Source organism: Sorex fumeus, unplaced genomic scaffold (assembly GCF_029834395.1).
Source record: "Sorex fumeus unplaced genomic scaffold, SorFum_2.1 ptg000072l, whole genome shotgun sequence".
Lineage (NCBI taxonomy): Eukaryota > Metazoa > Chordata > Mammalia > Eulipotyphla > Soricidae > Sorex > Sorex fumeus.
Genome location: NW_026606129.1, coordinates 35,089,542 through 35,109,882, shown reverse-complemented (window position 1 = coordinate 35,109,882; position 20,341 = coordinate 35,089,542). Strand labels below are relative to the sequence as shown.

The 20,341-nt window shown below is 42.0% G+C and overlaps 1 protein-coding gene and 1 non-coding gene across 3 annotated transcripts in view; both read left to right on the top strand.

Moving 5' to 3' along the window:
- Window positions 1–20,341, top strand: part of OSBPL10 (oxysterol binding protein like 10) — a 291,276-nt gene that overhangs the window by 148,759 nt on the left and 122,176 nt on the right. Inside the window, exon 4 of one of the 2 annotated variants that reach the window (XM_056129182.1) lies at window positions 11,866–12,057. The exons of the other annotated variant lie outside the window; for it this stretch is intronic. Coding sequence (XP_055985157.1) covers window positions 11,866–12,057 — 192 coding nt within the window. The remainder of the gene's footprint in view (window positions 1–11,865; window positions 12,058–20,341) is intronic. 2 annotated transcript variants of the gene reach the window in all.
- Window positions 19,281–19,354, top strand: TRNAN-GUU (transfer RNA asparagine (anticodon GUU)). Its single transcript has one exon. It is a non-coding gene; the product is annotated as a tRNA-Asn (tRNA).

Here is a 20,341-nt window from a genome sequence, read left to right as displayed (position 1 = left end):
ACTTCTAGATGGATGTAGAATATTGTGAGATTCTGAGGGCCCAGGAAAGTGCTATGTGATAAAGAAGCCAAGTACTCGAGATGGATGTTTAACCCTATGAAGTCTACCCAAGCGGGCTGGGCCAGATTTGGAGCTGCTTAATTACCTGCTAGAGAAGAGTCAGCAGGAATTATTTGGGTGCTGAAAATGTTGGGAGAAAAAGCAAGCTAAAAAATGACATTTTCCTTCCATTTGCAGGAAATGGAAATATGTGTATGTGCTGGCACTGACATTCCAAAGATCTGCTGACATTTGCATGTATAATTATGGGTTGAGGATGATGTGTTTAGAAGCAGGCTAGAGAGTGTCTGTCCATGAACCACTGCTATTTTTTCCTTCATACCTGTATGCATGTTTTTTCTTGTGTGCCCTGTTTGCATATGTTTGCTTGTGAGCTTTGGTATAAGATTAGTAGGAAATGTCTATTAAGATAATATGTAGATTACACTGGACAAAAATTTTTATGCCTGGTCATTTAAACTTGAAACTCCTCTTTCTGCATTTAGGCAGGAATTAGAAAAAGTCAACCAAATTAAATATAATTTTGTAAAATTAATCATGGGAATAAATTTGGCAGATGCCTCACTTAAATATCTTAGTTCTCTGTTATGTTTATTTTAAGCTTGAGATAACAACATTTGAAAAACAAAAACAGGGCAGGTGAGATAGCACAAGAACTTTGCTTTTCATGTGGCTGAACCCACTTCAATCCCAGCACTGGGTACCACATATGGTCTCCTAAGTACCACCAGGGATTACTCTTGAGCATAGAGCCAGGAATAAATTCTGACCACCACTGGGTGTGTCCCCACCTCCTGCCCCTCAAAAAAAAAACCCAACCAGAATATTCAATAACAGAAACAAGGGCAAATGAAAGGTGGACATGAAGTTATAAAGCAAACTATTAGAACTTTATGCATTAGAAACATTTTATTTATATATCAACTACCAAGAACACAAAATTCAGAAAATTTTAAGGTCCTGATGTACTGTTTAAAAAATGTAATTTTCCCTTTATTGTTGATTCTGAGATATATATACATTTGGAAGCAACAGAATGAGTCACATTTTTTGTACATTAATTTTTAGGGGAGAAAAATATTTTTCAGGGAGAAGGACTCTAGTGAAATGATTTTAGTTGTTTAAATTTGTTTTCAAAATAATAACCAGGCTGCTTTGATTTTTTTTCTGTCTCCCTTGGGCTATTTTATTCTAAAATATAGTGACTTCTATTCTTTCACTATAAAACATTCAAGGAAGTGAGGAAAACATGCACAAATTAAGTATCATTTGTGTGCTATTAGAATTTATTGACTCTCAGCAACTTTTCCCACTAGAAAAAAAATTTTCATGGTAGAAATGGTTTATATATTTATTTCACCTTATTCCTTTTCAGCTTTAAATTTCAGCTTCAACAAGCTCAAGTATAAATATAAAAAATGCCTTAAGGGTTATTCTTAGAACCAACTGATGACCTTTTCAATTTGAGATTTGAATTTTATGCCCAAATATTAGTGGAAAATGACCCATTATTCATTTAATATATTTAAAATTTTTTTTTTTTTGGTATCCTTGTTGTATTAGAGTGCAGGTGAGTTTTTGAAATGATGAAATCATCTTTTTTAATGTATTTTCTCTGAAAAGTACATTTTAAACATACTTTTCTCTCTTCTCTGAAGCAAACTTTTTAAAAGTATTTATATGCCAAACACAGTAACAACAAAGCCTCCAATGGAGACATTACTGGGCCCGCTCGAGCAAATCGACGATCAACGGGAGGGCCTTTACCTTACCTTTACCTTACCTTACCTTACTTTTTTAAGATAATTTTTTAAAGTATTTCTGATGATTGCTCTTATTTAATAAAAGAAAATGTTAAAGTGTAAGGCCCTGTCTGCTGAGAGACCTACAGATATAACCTATTAGGCCAATGCATGTGACGCCAGCACCACTCGCAGACATTCATTATTACCAATGTTTGAAGTTTTCGTTCTTATTCATAAATAATAATAAAGATGAATTGTCATGTAATGCATGCTTTACTACCTTGATGTGGCATGTACTTCACTACCTCTAATTTTTTCTTTCTTCATGCAGAGGCAGTAGGATACAAATGAAAATGCATGATCTCACTCAACCACACAGCTCCTGTGTTGTAGAGCCCAGATTTTTTTATATCCCTGTTTTATTTTATTTCTCTTATTTTTTAATTGAATCACAGCAAAATGCACAATTATAAAGTTGTTCATGATTGGGTTTTAGTCATACGATGTTCCAACAACCATCCCTTCACCAGTGTACATTTTCCATCACCCCAGTTCCACACCCTCCGCTGACCTCTGCATCTATGGAAAGCACCTCTCTTCTCTCTGTCTCTCTATCTGTCTCTGTTTGTCTCTCTTTCCTTTTGGGCATTATAGTTTGCAGTAGAGATACTGAAAGGTTATTGTGTATGTCCTTTTACCTATTTTCAATATTCTGTTCTTGTCCAGAGTGATCCTTTCCAACTATGACTGATATACCAGTCTCTTTAGAGCCCAGATTTGATCACAGGCCTCTGACTTGAGAACTCTTTGTAACCACTGCCTCACTCTGTCTTGAACTCTAGTCCTTTTGCTACTCTTTTGGACATTGGTGTGGTCTGGAAGCCTCTAGATAATCTAGTGCTTTTGCTCTCAGCTTCCCAGTTGTCTCCTTCTTGCCCAAATCCTCTGGCTGGACATACTGGGAGTTCCTCCTTTCCCTTTCCCAGCATCTTTTGCTTCATGCCGCTTTTGACCAGTAGACACAAAAAGTGTGTATGTCCCTTCTTGGCAACCTTTATTAGGTTATCACACCTGGCAGGCTCAAGGCTTACTGCTGCTCTGTGCTCAGGCTTACACTAGGCAGTGCTTGGGGAAACCTTATGTAGTGCCAGGGATGGAACCAAGGTAGGCCATATGCAGGACAAGCTCCTCACCTCTGTACCATTTCTCTAGCTCCCTTATTGGCAACTTTAGGACATTGAGGATTCTCGTGAAGGATGTAGGGAGAAAATAAGAAGGCGGTAAATTCCATACAGCATGATTATTGTCAAATACCTGACCAGAATCTCATGTCAGCCCTTGGTGCTACCTGTGGCCACGCTGTCTTCTTTGGAGCTGGTCCATTCCCATCAGGAAGGTATTTGTGGAGGGGGCTGAGACACCAGGGATGATTCTCTGGGGGTAAAGGATTTACCTTAATCCCTAATAGAAATGTTACCCTCGGACCTGCTTTGCTTACTGGAGCCTGGATTCCATCCCCAACACTGCAGTGTACCTTGAGTACAAGCCAGGAGTAGCCCCTGAGCACTACTGGGTGTGGTCCCAAAACTGAGAGAGAGAGAGAGAGAGAGAGAGAGAGAGAGAGAGAGAGAGAGAGAGAAGGAAAAAAGAAACCGAATACCCTTGACTCAGACTTTTTTCCCCCACAGATGGCACACTTGGCATTTCTAGTTGGCCCATTGAAATAAATATTTGGAGCAAAAACATACCATGTTTTCTGTAAAATGCTGATAATATTTTAAATTAGTAATGAGGATGCATATGTTATTTATTTATATTTTTTATACGTCTGAGCATAGTCTTAAAACGAGACCTTGACATCCTTAGTTGCATTTTGGAAAAAAAAAAACCAGCTTGTTAATAGAGGTGTCTTTGGTTTTAATCCTTAGGATCTTTTCCAAGAATGAACTTTTTTCTTTCTTTCTTTTTTTTTTCCCTTTTCTTCTCAGATTTGAGAGGAGACCATGGTGTTACTAAAACCTTGAGATACTTACAGTTCATGGAATAGTAAAGGTTTTCCAACACAGATTTGCTGCTTGTGAAGTTAGATGACAGCCATTAAGCAATGATTATGAGGTTCACCCATAGCAAAAGAGACTCCTGGGGGACTGTCTTGATTTCTGGCCATTGAGCGTACTGCTGCCCGTTACTGAGACCCTTGCCAGACCATTATTTTCCTTACTCTCAAGGTTCTTATTCTACTCAGACTCAGGAAGCATTTCTCCCCCACCCCAGAATGCAGTTGCTGACCACATAGATTCTTTAGTAAGTCATTGTATTTTGGGCTTTAACCCCACTTGGATTCCAGAGAAAATGGTTTCCTCTGATTCTGTGCTAAGTAACTTTGGAACGTTGAAAAAGTCAATAAGGCCTTAATGGATGAAGTTTTAAGTGATGCAAGGAAAGAAATTAACTTTGGCCATTCAGGGCTGTGCATTGGGCACTACGCTAAGCATTTTATGTCCCTGATCTAATTTAACCTTCGTGATGGCTTTTAAGGGTCAATATTTATTCTTTTTTTAAAGATTAGGAAATTGATGCTTAAAAGAAAGCTTAAATAACTCCCCCAAGTTTTACCCGAGAATCTTGGCTTGGCCTCAAAACCCAATAAAATATCTACCTTTTCTGGGTCTGAGTAAGCCCTCAATCAAAATGCATTTTGGTAGACTCTTAATTTTATTTTATTGGGCTATCCTGGCTGCGCTGGAGCATCGTGCAGTGCTGGGGATTGAACTCATCTCTCCTGCATGCAAAAAATCCGCTCTAGCCTGGTCTCCAGCCCTGCCCAAGCTACTTTACTGTCATTAAAGGGTTAAAAAAATGGCTCCACCGCTCCCACTCCCAGGGAAAACACCCCAATGAAAGTGACTGAGACTAAATGTGATGGTCATTGTATTTTATTGTAATTGAGGTATATACAATTCTAAATCCACAGATTTTTAAAATAACCTCTGCCTAAGGTAATTTCAAAGCAATACGTGGTTTCCCAACTTGATCTGTTTTACAGTTAATCAAGTTTGAGTTCAAATCCTGAGGACATTTAGAAGCTTCTGTGGTATCCTGGGCAAAATTCTGATATCTCTTTTGACTCACACCCACTCCACAGATCCTTGGAAATTTGTGAAATAATAGCTCATTCATATTTAACATTGTTTAGAACCTTGTTCTGAGGCAAGGACCTTTTCCTCTGTCCTGACTTTCTGGAGTGGCTTGAACACTGCTGCCATATATTTGTCATTCCTTCAGAACAGCCTTCTGGGACTAAGTCAGCTCTGGGTACTTTTCCCTTTCTATGACTATGGAATTCTGGCTATATTTTTAAGTTAGCATTTTGTTAAGCTCTTCTCTCTCTCTCTCTCTCTCTCTCTCTCTCTCTCTCTCTCTCTTTCTGTGTGTATCTTTAATTCCTAGCAGGACTATAAATGTCTGTGATGAAAGGCTGTCTGGTAGGTCTTCTATCTCTCCTTGACCTACCCTACACAGTAGATCTTCTCCTTGGAACATAGTAGGCATTAGTAATCACTTGTCATCTCGTTGTTCATCTATTTGCTTGAGCGGGCACCAGTAACGTCCCCATTCGTCCCTGTTGTGTGCTAGTGTAGCCCAATGGCGTCTGCTTGCTCCAGGAACGCGAAGAGCATCAAACCATTCATTCAGGGTCTTAACGAAGAAGAAGAAGAAGGATTAGTAAATATTTAGAAATTGAATTAGAAATTGAAATAGGGGAATTAGCATGAATCCAATATATCTTCAGACTGCCTTTTCTCAAGCTGAAAGGAAGCATAGGAACATTTGGTATGCAAATTTTATGTAACATTTAAAAAATTTGGATTGACTATGCATTCACATGGTTCAGACAGAAGAATAGAAAACTCTGACTAGTGGAAAGTCTCCCTCTGTTCTTACCCTCTCCAGCCAGCGTTTCCATAGGTAAGTAGCTGTTGGATGTTCCAAACCATCTAGGAGATGCTGCCCTATTGATTATACATCTGGGGGTTCTCCTTGAGGTGAGAGAGCTTTGGAGATATTACCTTAGAGGCTAAGGACAGTGCCAAAAGGGGCACCAGCTCCCCATAATTTGTGATCTTTGTTCTAGCAGGGAATCTAGCAAGTAGCCATTTCATTAGATTCTCAGGTATCTTTCAAGCTCAGTATTCCTCAACCATCTGCTGGCCATGGCTCCCCACTTGGTTTCTTTCCTGTTTCCCTTCCCCTGCCCTACTCTTTGGCTCCTAGTCTCATACTGTGTTCCTCCATGTATGTAATTTTCACCTGTTGCACAAGGGGCCCTATGAACCTTCAGTTGAAAAACACTCTTCTAGAGTGCTCCTGTTTTATTTGGTACCACACCTGGCAGTGTTCAGGGCTTACTCCTGGCTCTGTGCATGGCAGGGATGTAGAATAATGATGTCAACAGTCCCACATGGTTTGACTAACTGCAAGGTAAGTGCCTTACCCTCTGTATCACTCTGAACCATTTAACTCTTTTTTAGAAATTCATTTATTTTACTTTATTTAAACAACGTGATTTACTCAGTTGTTCATAATACAGCTGTTTTGGGCATTCAGCGTTCCAACACCAGTCCCACCACCAGAGTGACCTTTCCTCTACCACTCACCATTTCCCAGCACAACCTCTCTTCCACCTATCTCCTGAGCAGGCACAAAATAATTCATTATATATTCCTTGTTACAACTAAATGGTAATGGAATTAGCAAATGTAGTTCAGTGAAGGAAAATTTGTGAACATTGTTACATCTTACCATAAAACTGTTAAGTCTTTGAGGGTTTACCAAGCTGTTTGTTGTTAGTAGAGGCTTCTATTTTAATCTTTTTTATTTACTGAAATTAATTGACTTCTAGGTGACTTTCCCATGTAATTTGGTGTGCTCCTACTGGGATGTCATTGATGTGGAATTTGGAGGTGTCATGTGGCTGTATATGTAGCCATGGGCTCCAGAAGCTCTAGGATCTGAACTGATTCATTTACATGATTGTGACTTTGGGATGTGGGTGTGACTGCTGGGTTTCCAGAAGTACGAGGGTGCTCGAGGAGGTTGCTTGCGCCCACTCCGAGAAGACCCTAGAGTTTTGAGCTGGAAAACTGGTATGCCTGAAATTTTATTGGTTTGGTGATTCTGCAGAGGTTATTGAGAAATAGTTGAGTTGGGCTGTTAGTATGGTGGCAACTGTGGGGTGTTGGGTGTGGCTCCTCTCCATTTTAAAAGAAGAATTTCTGGCATACTGTTAGAAAATTACAAGTGCTTGTTTTTCATAGTTAACACAGAACTTTGTGTACTAAGTTCTATACCTTGCATTTTTCACTTAACTCTAGAAACATTTTTCTTCAGATTGACTCCTAGCCCCTCTTTAGTTGCCTGTCACTGCTGCTAGTATGCTATGGAGTCGTACCACTGTTATTTCACTTGTCCTAGATTTGATGTGCATGTTTGCCACTAAGTCTCCCACTGCAGTTACTGCAGCACCTGCCTGTTTCACCTGTGTGCAGGTGTCTGGAGCAGGGCTGCTTCAGCTTTTTCAGTTACCACCACATTTCATCTGAGAAATACAGCACAGGCAAGCAACTGCCAGAAATGCCTTGGGTTTATTATGCAGTTGATTGCTTTGCTTTATTATTTTTACTTTTTTGGACCACATTTAGTGGTGCTCAGGGGTCATTCCTGGCTCTGTGCTCAGGAATCATTCCTGGTGGGATTTAGGGGATCATAGGTGGTGCTGGGAATTGAAGTTGGGTAGGTCAAATGCAAGGCAAGCACTTTACTTCTGTACTATCTCTCCAGCCCCTACACGGTTAATTTTAAAATTCATTTCTGCCTATTCAGAAATCTTTTACTATTGCTGTGTGTGTGTGTGTGTGTGTGTGTGTGTGTGTGTGTGTGATTCAGCTAAACTACACTCACAGTCTAAGAATATGGAATTTGGAGAACCCACTCCTAGTGGTGGCATTACCATTGTGGGGGGTTGGGGAGACACCTGTGACAGGGAGTGCCAGGGTAAGTCGCCACCCCCTCCCTTTACTGGGCTACTGTCACTGTGTGCTTCCCTGTAGTTTGTTGGCAGTTGGATACTCAGACTTGTGGATGTTTGCCAATCTGATGAGTGAAAGGTGGCATCTAATTGTGGTTTGAATTTATATCTACGAGTACAGCTGAGCATGTTTTCATATTTTTTTGGCTAGTTTTGGGCCACACTCAGCTGTGCTCAGGATTACTGCTCCCTGGAATTACTCATGTTGGGGACCATATGGGGTGCGCGAAATAAAACCTGGGTTGGCCACATGCAAAGCAAGTGCTCTGCCCACTTACTTTGAAATAGATGTCAGTAATATTGTTCCAGCTCTCTATTATATTTGTGTACTGTTTTTATTTTGTCCTGTCTTAATCATTGTTATTTTTTTAATTGAAATTTTTGGTTGCGAAGATATTTGTGATTGAATTTCAGGCATACAATGTTCCATCATCAGTCCCATCACTAGCGTTCAATGCCCTACACTAATGTCCTCAGTCTCCCTCCTACTCCTGTGCCTCCAGCCTGCCTCTATGGCAGGTACTTTTTCCCCTTCCACCCATTGTCCTAGTGTTCCTGTCCCTTCTCTCAAACTTGCCCGAGAGGCAAGCTTCCTACTAAAAACCAGTTATTTTCATTTCTGTTGCTTTTGGACATTTGATATTCCCCTAGAACATTTCTTTAAATCCCACAATTGAGAGAGACCATTCTGAGTCTGTTCTTTTCCCTCTAAACTCACTTCTTTCTTATTCTTGTCCAAGGGATTCTGTTCCTTACTATAAACAAGAGTGGTGGTGCTTTAGTCTGTGTGTCTAGTTGAAGATACTTTTTTCTCATTGATTATTTAGCTTTGGTGGTGGTGGGAGTGGTTTCTTAAAGACTTTTTCCTGTACAGAAATTTTCTGGTTTTAGATAATCAAAAAAAAATTTTTAGCTTTTCTTTTATGGCCTTTGGATTTTGAACTTGTAGATCTTTTCTGTCTCCCAAGTCTACATATTCAATTTTTTTCTACTTGTCTTTGAACCACTTGAGGTCTCTGATCTGAGAGATGAACCCAGCCTTGTTTTCCCGATCACAGTCATGACCACCAGTTATTGAAAATTTCTCCACTAAATCGAGATTCCATCTTTATCACAAACTAAAAATTTTGCTTGTATCTCATGGGATGAAATACAAGCACCAGACTATCATAGAGATTAATTGGTCATAACTTAGTACACTCATTTGTGCAACAAACATTTTTAAGTACTTAAGAAAATTACTGCCCAATGAAAGAAAAAAAAAGTCAAGGTAGTGGGATAAGCACAACAGAGAGAGTGACTGGGAGGGGAAGAGGAGTCACACAGCCAAGAGCACTGAGTTAAGTCTTGTAGGTTTCCGATTTGGAGTTTCCCAGCAGGACAGGAAGGACATTTGGGGAGTAGGGATAAGTAAGTGCAGAGACACATCCGTGAGCATATTTTTGGGAATCTAACACATCCACCATGTTGGACAGGAGACACAGTGGGAGGAGGTGACAGGATAGTTCATGGCGATGCCAACTTCAAGCCATGGTAAGATTGGGGCTTTCATCATGTTACAGCTCCCTTGGTGTGAGTTTCGGAGAAAAGGCATGAGGGTATGAATGGCAAGATAGTTCATTGACCAAGAACTGTTCCCCTGGCTGGCCCACGGCGATGGACAGACGGACAGACAAAGGTTTGGGGAATGGAGAAACGGCTGTGGCAATGGAGAAACAAACAGGGCCTCTGCCCCGGGCTGGTTGGTAGTCAGTTTGTTTCTCTCTCCTTCCTAGCTTAGTTCTATTTCTCCTTTTACAGCACAAACATAGTTGTAGTAGTAGTTTTGGTCGTAGTCCCAGGCATCATAGTTTTCTCATCCTCGTCTCCTCATAGTCCTCCTAGTTCTCCTCTAGTCCTTCTCTTTCTAGTCCCATCTTACCCCTTACAGCATAGTTATATAGAAATTATGAAGGGTGGGGGTTTGAATAGGTGAGCTTGAACATTATCATAACAACAAACAGAGGTAAAGCCACTCCTTTAGGGGAAGTTCTAGGAGATTAACTCAAAGACACAATCACTCCAGATTACTAGGAGATCCACTCAAGGCCGGGTTCCATCTAGGGTGTATTGCTTTCTCCTTTCCTCAACTGGTAATCCATTTAACCAATCATACTAAATTTACTTCTTATAATATTTCTAGTCATTTTGTATAAACACAGTAAGATATATATATATATATATATATATATACACACACACACACATATATGTCACTGTATCACTGTCATCCCATTGTTCATTCATTTGCTCAAGTGGGTGCCAATAACGTCTTCATTTGTCCCAGCCCTGAGATTTTAGCAGCTTTTCCTTACTCGTTCTTCCCAATGGTGCCATATTGGAGGCTCTTTCATGGCCAGGAGAATGAGACCCGTTATTGTTACTGTTCTTGGCATATCAAGCACGCCATGGGGAGCTTGCCAGGCTCTGTTGTGCAGGTGGGTTACTCTCGGTAGTGTGCTGGGCTCTCCAAGAGAGATGGAGATTGTAATTAAGAGAATACAGGCAAGAATGTTAAAACCAAACACATGTGTGCTGCTTTAGGTGCATCAGTGGGCTAGATTATAAGAGGTTGTGTGGCTGCATCTGCGGCTGCATGCTTCTGGGAGCTGTGTTTTATAGTCTCTGGATCTTGGCTGTTGATGGGATTACATGTCACGGTGGGGGAGGGGGGTCAGTTTGTGGATGTGACTGTCAAGCTACTGGAAAATGGGGGATCTGGATGGAGGAGGCCCAGTCCTGATCCGCGCAGGCTTGGAGATCTTAGCCCCGGGTCCTGCATACCTGGGTTCCTCTGCCGATTCCTTCATGCTTGAGACTCGTCTCAGTGCGTGGAGAGCAGCCCCGAGCATGGATGTGGTGGCTGGTTCTAGAGGTTTTTATCTGCTGGGGTTCTGCTTGGGGTGGGGAGGAAAACTCAACCCGCCCCCCCCCCCCCGAGGGGCCCTACTGAAGACAACCTGGCGTGGGAGGCAGGAGATTAAGATATATATAGATATATAGATATATCTGTATCTATATATCTATATATATCTATATCTTAAAGTTTTGCTCTTCCTGGGGATATCTCACTATATATTCCAGACTACAGTCTTTAGGCAAGGTTAGTCTTTCCTAGCCCCACCAGTGTCCTTATTCAGTTACTTCTTTTTTGGTCATAACAATTCATTCCATGACCATGCTCTTATTATACTTATGGGGCTTGGCTTGTCCCCTTTTAATGCCAGGGTAACTTACAGCTTGCCCTGGGGCCATCCAGTTCCTTCATTGGGACCCTCCTTTTGGGGAGTATTAGGAAATAAAGGCAACTGAGGATTAAGTCAAGTAAATATGTTGGATGCCCAGGAGTAAATATTATTTAAAGTCAACTCCCATGTTACAAAGCATAGCATCAACTACCTTCCTGTGTCTATACAAAAAGGACATTGCTAAATAAACTATGAAAATGACATAAAAAAAGAGAAAAACCATATAGGATTATTAGTGCTAGATGGAATTGGGTGTGCCTCAGGGGCACTGTTGTGGGAGTAACTCAATAAACCTAAGCTCCCTGCGGGAGGAGCAAGGATAACCCAATGTTATCCAACATCTTGGGGATTCTGCCATCTAAATAGATAAAGGGGAGGGAGTATGAGGTCCAGGGCTCATAGAGGAAGTATAGTGGGGGACAGTGCTTGTCTTGCATATGGCTGATCTGAGTTCTATCCCTGTTACCTCATGTGGTTCTCCAAACCATGTGGTTCCTGACCACAGAGTAAGCCCTGAGCTTACTAAGGGGAACCATGCTTACCAGGTGTGTCCCCTCCCCCCTAGAGCCACCCCCCCAAAATTCAAAGAAACAAAAGAGCATGAGGTCTAGACTAAACAGAAGTCAGTACTTAGCTGTATTCTGCAGGTCGGTTGTTGAGTTTTGACACCTGTTGCTTATTCTAGACTACTCCAAGCTCCCGAAGCCGAAGTCTCACATTGCTCCCCCATGGAACACCCAATTCTGCGTCTCCCTGTAGCCAGAGACATCTCATTGCGGGGGCCCCCGGCGTTGTCACAGTCACGCATCACAAGTCGCCTGCAGCTGCCCGAAGAGCCAAGAGTCAGTATTCCGGCCAGCTTCACGAAGTCAGAGAGGTAGGCTTTGCTGTGAGGCTTTGCTTGCTTCTGGGCTACGTGGTCCTGGGGACTTGAGCATTGTGATTATTGCTCCACCATCTTCTCTTCCTTTGTGCCATTTTCATGACAGCCTTTACAATCTTGGCCACAAAACTTTCTCTCAACCACAGTCCTTCCTGGTTTTCAAAACAAGTGTTTCTGGGTCTTTGTTTAAGCAGGTCCTTAGATGGCCTCTGGGGGAGCTCAGAAATCAGAGCACCCCCAGAAACAGGGGTTGAGGGGTGAGTAATCGGGTCAGGGGTTCCAGCCTCTGTGTTGGAACCAAATAAAGACTTAAGCAGAATTTACCGCTCCCCAGCCCCGCCTCACTTTCTGAAGTATTCATTGCCTCTTTCTTCCCGTTGCTGACACTCTCCAAGGGGAGTGTTGAGAAAAGAACAGGGCCTGTGGAGGTGAAGGACTGCCATTTGAGAGCAAGTCTTTCAACCTGAGCTCTGAGTCTGTACAATGAAAGAACACAGGCATTACCAACCTCTTCAGGGAGATGCTAGTGATAATGTGGGAAAACCCTTGGGTTGTGAACATCTTCCATCTTCTGAAAGTATATGGGTTTAGATGGAGTGGCACTGCAGGTTTATATATACCTTGGCAAGTCATTTGTCAGGGGGGTTGAGGGTGTGAGTCTCAGATCCTTAACATTCATATTCTCCTTTGCAACTATTGTTGAGAATAGATTGTATAAAAGTGATGAAATTGATCTTGGTTGGTTAACTTCTGTTGAGTTCCAGTGTTGCCCAGCAGCTGACTTGGGGTAGAGCAGTTGGAAGTAGCCAAGACTTTACTGTGTGCCAGGCTGGAAAACGGATCTCCAAAGAGGATAGGGAATGTCTGCTGCTCGAGTCAGCATGCTTTTCATTTGATTCTCTGAGTATCACAAGCCAGACACTCAGAGAATCCCTGTTGGCTGGTTCTCTTTGTCTGATTCTGGCTCAGATCAGAAAATCTGCAGTAGGGATCAGATTGGTAGTACATTAGGTAAGGTGCTTTCCTTGCATGTAGCTGAGCCATGTTCGATCCCCAGCATCTCACATGGTCCCTTGAGCCCTGTCAGGAGTGATCCCTGAGCACAGAGCCAGGAGTAAACCCTGGGAAAAGCCAGGTGTGGTCCCCTTCTCCCCCCCCCACAAAGAAAAGAAATAGAAAAAGAAGGAAAAAATTGCAACTCAGTCAAATCTTTTAGGTACATATGAAAGATATTTTTTTCCTTGATAAACATATATCAAGCTTTCTTTGAATTAGTGAACCTGGATTTAAAGAGTTTGATTTTTGTACATTGGAGGAACGGTAGATGGAGTGGCTCTGCAGGTTTATATATTTACATTTTCCATATACCTTTAAGAAGAATTATGGGTGGGGATAGAGCTAAGGGGTAGAGTACTTGGCTAAGTATATGTGTTGTCTTGAGTTTAACCATTTGCTTACTGGGGGAAAAGGTATTGTAGAAAATATATTTTATACTGTGTAGAATAGAGTAATGGTACCCACCCCCAAACTCACACGTTGTTCACTGTCCTCACATGTTTTGTTTCCTCTCACCACTTTATTTTTGCTAGAGTATTTAAAGGAAATCTTAAATATTTTATCATTCCAGTAAATGCTTCAGTATTTATCTAACAGATAAGGGTTTTAAAAAGTAATCAGATAACATCTTGTCATATTTATGTAACCCCCATGACAGATATGTTCTGTAAGTGCTTGAAAGACTTTAACCTTTAAAAAGAAAAAGATGAGTTCATAGCTCCTGTTGTTTTGAGAGTTTAAAAAGCTTAATTTTTTTTCTTTTTAGTCACTGCGAAAGTACAAAGTTATTCATGATTGGGTTTCAGGCATGCAGTGTTTCGACACTCATCCCTTCACCTGTGTCCACTTTCCTCCATCAATTCACCCATCCTCCAACACCACCCGTTTCAAGTTTAAAAAATTAAATTATAAAAAATCTCTCATTGACTTACTGATATGTGCTGGAGAGATAATAAGCAGGAAAAGTGCTTGTTTGGTTTGCTGCCAACCTGGGTTTGATCCCTGGTACCACATATGGTTTCCCTGAACCCCACCAGGAATGATCCTTGAGCACAGAGTCAGAAATAAGCACTGAGCATCACAGGGTGTGTCCCAACACCCCTCTCCAAAAATAAAATAAGATCAATGGTAGAAGGCCTGATAAGTATATTTCAAAAGTAGGGGTTGTTGTGTTCAGTGAGTGGAGGCCTAAATTAAAACTGAGTTATGTCAGTTTGATGTTTTTTCAGAAGTGATTCACTACAAAGCTCAAATCTTGTTTGCTTCCAATTTTTCAGTCTTAAGCTTTAAAAATAACAAAGGCATGTTCTCTGGGATTGGATGTACATAAAAGCTTTTAATTGTCAAGTGTTGCTTAATAGTGCAGCTGCATGCGAGAGATGTGTGAGGTGACATTTTCTCCACAAACATCAGACTTCGGTGGTGCAGTGAAAGGGATCCCCATTCTTTGTGGGGTCTGTTATATATGAAACATTGTTGAATGACTCGTGACTGCATGTAAAGTAGATATACAGAGTAGATAATGTATGTAGATTATGTAAAGTACATATTGCAAAAGAAACCTGAGGAAGGAAGTCAGAATTATCTCAAATCATACCCACTTTTAGATAACTTTTCAACTTATCTATTTCTAACAAAATAAATGTAATGTTACATATCACTGTCACTGTCACTGTCCTCCCGTTGTTCATCCATTTGCTTGAGCGGGCTCAGTAATGTCTCCATTGTGACACTTGTTACTGTGTTTGGCATATAGAATACGTTACAGGTAGTTTGCCAGGCTTTGCTGTGCAGGTGAGATACTCTCAGTAGCTTGTCGGGCTTTCTGAGGGGGCCGGAGGAATTGAACCTGGGTTGGCCAGGTTGGCCGTGTGCAAGGCAAACGCCCTCCCCGCTGTACTAAAGACACAAAATTATCTGCACATGAAACATAATTTTAAGTAATGTTTTATGAGTAATAGCATGTATGCTGCTTTTTACTTAATAATACTACTTTCTCTTCATTTTTATATATAGAGGAAGTTGTTGGGATTTTCCATAAAGTTAATATTTTAAAAAATTTAATTTTTTTTCATGAAGTTGTTCACAATAATTGTTTACATTCAACATTTCAACAACGATCCCACCATGAATACACCTTCCCACCATCATTATTTTGAATTTTCTCATCACCACCCAAGCCTGTCCCGTAGGCAGTTGCTAAATAATTTATTTTGTATTGCTTGTTATGAATAGTATGAGATGTCCTGGAATTCTTAAATTTTTAAAAACGTTTTGGGGTCTGGAGGCATCTCTGTGGTGTGCTGCTCTTTTCCAAGATTCACATGTGAGTCTCTGAATCATGGCCTTTAGTAAGCTTAAATGGTATGCAGAGGCATTTGGTGAGTATGACAGCCAGGAAACCGGAAGGGTGGGGAAATGGGGGGAGGTTGCCCATTTCTGACTCCAGGAAACCTGGAGTTTTCAGTCACTAGTCCTGCATACCTGGGTTTTTCAGCAGTTTCATTCTCATGCGTGGGGGCTTATGATGAGCCTGTGAAGGTAGGCTGTGAGCATGGCTTTGATTGGGTTCTGGAGGTTTGTGGCTGCTGGGGTTCATTTGGGGTAGGAAGATGGACACCTGCCCACCTCTAAGATGTCCTCGTGAAATCAGCCTCGCATGGGATGGAGAGATATCTCTGCAGTGTGCTGCTCTCTTCTAAGATTTGTGAGTCTCTGAATCATGGCTGTTAATGTGCTTAAATGGCCTGATTTTGATCTCTTTCGGGATTTATTTATTGGTCTCTGAAGCAAGGCTGATAAATGAGCTTGTACAGCTGAGCTGGAGATGGTTTGTGGACGTGACTCCCACATACCTAACTTTTGGCTGTTTAATTTCTTGGGAATCTTGGTCCCAAGTTGTTGGGGTTTGGCCAGAGGCACAGCAGCAATTTGGGAGTATCAGAAAGCCTGAGGGCACCGTCAAACTGCTGATGCACTCTCTCTACAAGTACAGGTTGACCTGCTGGGCAGCACCATACCCACTAAAGTTAATTTTGTTAAATAAAAAATTTAAATCTACAACTGTACCTCATGGTGTTTCACTAATAAAAAAAATTCAATGAAATGTCTCCATATTATATATATTTTATCTCCAGGTGGTTGCTTCTATTCCCTTTTATTACTGAAAATTGTTTTGTTGTTGTTGTTTTTTGAGTCACACCTGGTGGTGCTTAGGAGTTACTCTTTTTTTTTAATTTAAAAACAATTTTTTATTAGTGAAACACCATGAGGTACAGTTGTAGAAGTACAAATTTTTCTGCTTGAGTTTCAGTTATACAATGATTGAGTACCCATCCCTCCACCAGTGCCCATTCTCCACCTCCAATGCTCCCAGTATCCCTCCCACCCCCCATTCCTCCCCCCACCCCTGTGGCATTCCCTTTTGTTTTCTCTCTCCTTTTGGGTGCTGTGGTTTGCAAAAGAGGCATTGAGTGGCAGTCACGTTCAGTCTATAGTCTACTTTCAGCATGCATCTCTCATCCTGGGAGGATCCTCCCAACACCCTTTATTTGGAGGTCCCTTCTCTATCTGAGCTGCCTTTTCCCCTAGCATGTGTAGCTAGCCTCCAAGCCATTAAGTGACCCTCCTGGTACTTATCTCGGCTATTCTTGGGTGTTAGTCTCCTATTTTGTTACTTTATATTTCCCAGATGAATGCAATCTTTCTATATCTGTCCCTCTCTTTCTGACTCATTTCACTTAGCATGATACTTTCCATGTAGTACCACTTGTATGTAAATTTCATGACATCATCTTTTCTAACAGAGGAGTTACTCTTGACTCTGCAGGAATTTCTCCTGGGGACTTAGAGGGATGCTGGTGGTCGAATCTAGGTGGACCGTAGCAAGGCAAGCTCCTTACCTACTGCATTATCCTTCCAGCTCCTGAAAATTAATTTTTTTTTTGCTTTTTGGGTCACACCTGGCGATGCTCAGGGGTCACTCTTGGCTCTGCTCTCGGGAATTACTCCTGGCGGTGCTTGGGAGACCATATGGGATGCTAGCAATTGAACCCGGGTCGGCTGCGTGTAAGGAAAATGCCCTACCTGCTGTACTATCGCTCTAGCCCCCTGAGAATTAATTTTAAGTGAGTTTGTTGAGATCTATTTAGAAATGGTGATGGCCAAGAGAACTGTAGGGTGTGGTACAGCTTCAAGGAGAGTGGAAAGTTTCGGTTCCCTAATGTCACGTGTAGCCTTTCTCCTGGTTGGAGAAGAGATGGTGTTGGCTGGCATTTGGCATTGTATGTTGTGGACAAGTTGAGCTTGTGAACCTTCAGAAGCAATTTTATCTATTTCAGAAAATGCTACCATTTTCAAAGCATAATAATTTCTGAGTCTCCAGACCTCTGTATTTATCTACAAAATAATCAGGAAAAAACGGGGTAGCATTTTTAACCCAGCTGCCCAGGGAAGATAAACTTCGGACCATTGAAGCAGCAGGGAAAATCATCATATAGAAGACAGATGTGCCTGAATATCTGAAGAAGAAAAGAAAAATAACACCGCCAAAGGCAATAGGATAAACATTAAATGGAATGCCACAGCCTGGGTGGAAATAAAAGGATAATTTAAAAGATGAAATGGTGAGCATCCAGAATGTGAGGAATTGAGATGCCAAAGGTCAGTACCCAAAGTTCTTTCTGCAAGTGGCTGGGAGAATTGAATTTGAGATACTATTCCACCACGGGGAGCTGGGATGGCCTAGCCAGCATTTCACCAAACAAAAATGAAGACCACTTTGTCTACCAGGTTCCCAGAACTAATTACAACCCATTATTATGGGGATGTTAATAAGTGTTGGCAGTTCCTGGTGGTACATAGGAAGTAAACACAAAGCTGTGTGTTGCCCTGAGCTCAGAAATCCCCCCTTGGAAACCATCCCCTGAGGACTGGAATATGTATGTGGAATTGGGGGTTGCCAGAAAAATAAAAACAATGTGGGGTAAGGGGACAGGATAAAAAAAAAGTTTGGGCACAGTCATTACTGAAAATTCAATTTTATATAGAACATTATGGAATGATTAAACAATTGTATGCTTAACACAAGAAATGATTGTATAGTAACTCAAGCTAGAAGTTGTTAATATTACTGTATGTGTGGCACTGTAGCACTGTCCTCCTGTTGTTCATCGATTTACTCGAGCGAGCCCAGTAATGTCTCCATTGTGAGACTTGTTGTTACTGTGTTTGGCATATTGAATGTGTCACGGGTAGCTTGCCAGGCTTTGCCGTGCGGGCGAGATACTCGGTAGCTTGCCGGGCTCTCCAAGAGGGGTGGAGGAATAGAACCCAGCTTGGCCGGGGCGGCCGCGCAAGGCAAACACCCTACCGCTGTGCTATTGCTCCAGCCCCTGTATGTGTATTTCATATAAAAAACCAAAAACATAATAATACACAATTTTTTTCCATTTTAAGTTCAGTGATTATTGAGAACAGTGGTTCCAGAATTTTGGATTTTACTTGTGAACTGAAATTTAGGATTTGGAGAGCAAAACAGCATTACTTTTTTTTTTTTAAATTTTGCCCCGGAGGACATTTAAAAAGCCTAGTCACAATCTACTTTCATCTCTTTAAAGCACTTTTAAATGCCTCCTCCCAAATATAAAATCAGAGTCCTGGGTCATTAGTTACATGCAACATTTAATTTGATGAAAAACTTGCTGCAGTTTCCTTGTATTTAATATTTTATCTGGGCTTGGAAGAGTCCATACATCAATAGCTCTTGGCCCAGGAATCTGCCCTGAATCACAGCTTGCCGGGTTCGGCCGAACTGCTGCCAGTCTGCTCGTTGCCTCCTCTTTCTTTTCTTCCTAGTTTATACTCTGTCTCCAGGAGCCCCACCCTTCTCCCTGCCATGAGAATGAGATCCTTTTATCCAGCCCCCCCTCCCTATTCCCTAATCCCCCAGGTGTCTCTGCCTTCCTAGTTCAACTTCCTGTTCCCAGCAGCAGCTCTTGTCCTCACTGACTCCCTCTGTTGACAAGGGCCCTGATTGCCCAGTAGAACTGTCTGCAGTGTTCCCTACTACTTGCTCGAGCAGGCCCAGTAACGTCTCCATTGGAGACTGTGTTGTTACTGTGTCTGGCATATCGAATACTCTCGGTAGCTTGCCGGGCGGTGTCTCTGTGGCGCAATCGGTTAGCGCGTTCGGCTGTTAACCGAAAGGTTGGTGGTTCGAGCCCACCCAGGGACGCTTCTCCCTACTACTTAGAAGGGACCAAAGAACTCTTTGAGGGGCTGGATAGCAAAGCAGGTAGGGTGTTTGCCTTGCATGTTGCAGACCTGTGTTTGATTCCCAGCATCCCATATGGTCCCCTGAGCACCTCCAGGAGTAATCTTTGAGTACATGAGCCAGGAGTGACCCCTCTGCATCGCTGGGTGTGACCCAACCCCCTCCCCCTTCCCCCCCCAAAAAAAGAGAATTCTTTGAATTGAGATGAATTGTAAATACAAAAATACAAAATGCATGCTAGGGCTCCAAGGCTTATTGCACAGTTAGGTAAAATGTTTGCCTAATGTTTTAATACTGTGTAGGGAGATATTTTTGTTTGCTTATTTGGGGGCCACATCCCGCAGTTCTCAGGGTTTGCTCCTGGATGCTCAGGGCTTACTCCTGCCTCCGCCTTCAGGCATTACTCTGAGCCAGGCTCAGGGTTGTGGTATGACTTTCTTCCCCTTCCTGGGGTTCTCTTCTCTCTCTCTCTCTCTCTCTCTCTCTCTCTCTCTCTCTCTCTCTCTCTCTCTCTCTTTCCCTCTCTCTCTCTCATGGGGTTGTCTCTTCTGTGTCTCATATTTTCTTTAAAAACTAGTCAAGTAGTTTATATATTCCTACGTTGAACTGTTTTAGTTAAAAATAATAAAACCCCATACCAAACTGATGTATTATCTCATCAGGAGGCTGGAGTTTACACGATGGTGTGGAAGGGTTTGTTCCTCCTGGAAGTGCTGATGGAGGATGTGCTCCAGGCCCTTCTCCCAGCTTCCTGTGATGCTTGGTGGAGGCACCCTCGGGTCTCTGGTCCTTTGATACTGAGGCTCCTGCCTCTAATTCCTTCTTGTAACGCCACTGGCTTAGGGCCCAGCTGTGTCCAGCACAACCTCATCTTAACCAGTTTCATCTGTTGGGTTCTCTCCCCAACTAAGGTTCCATTCCAGACTTCTGGGGGCCTTGAACACACTT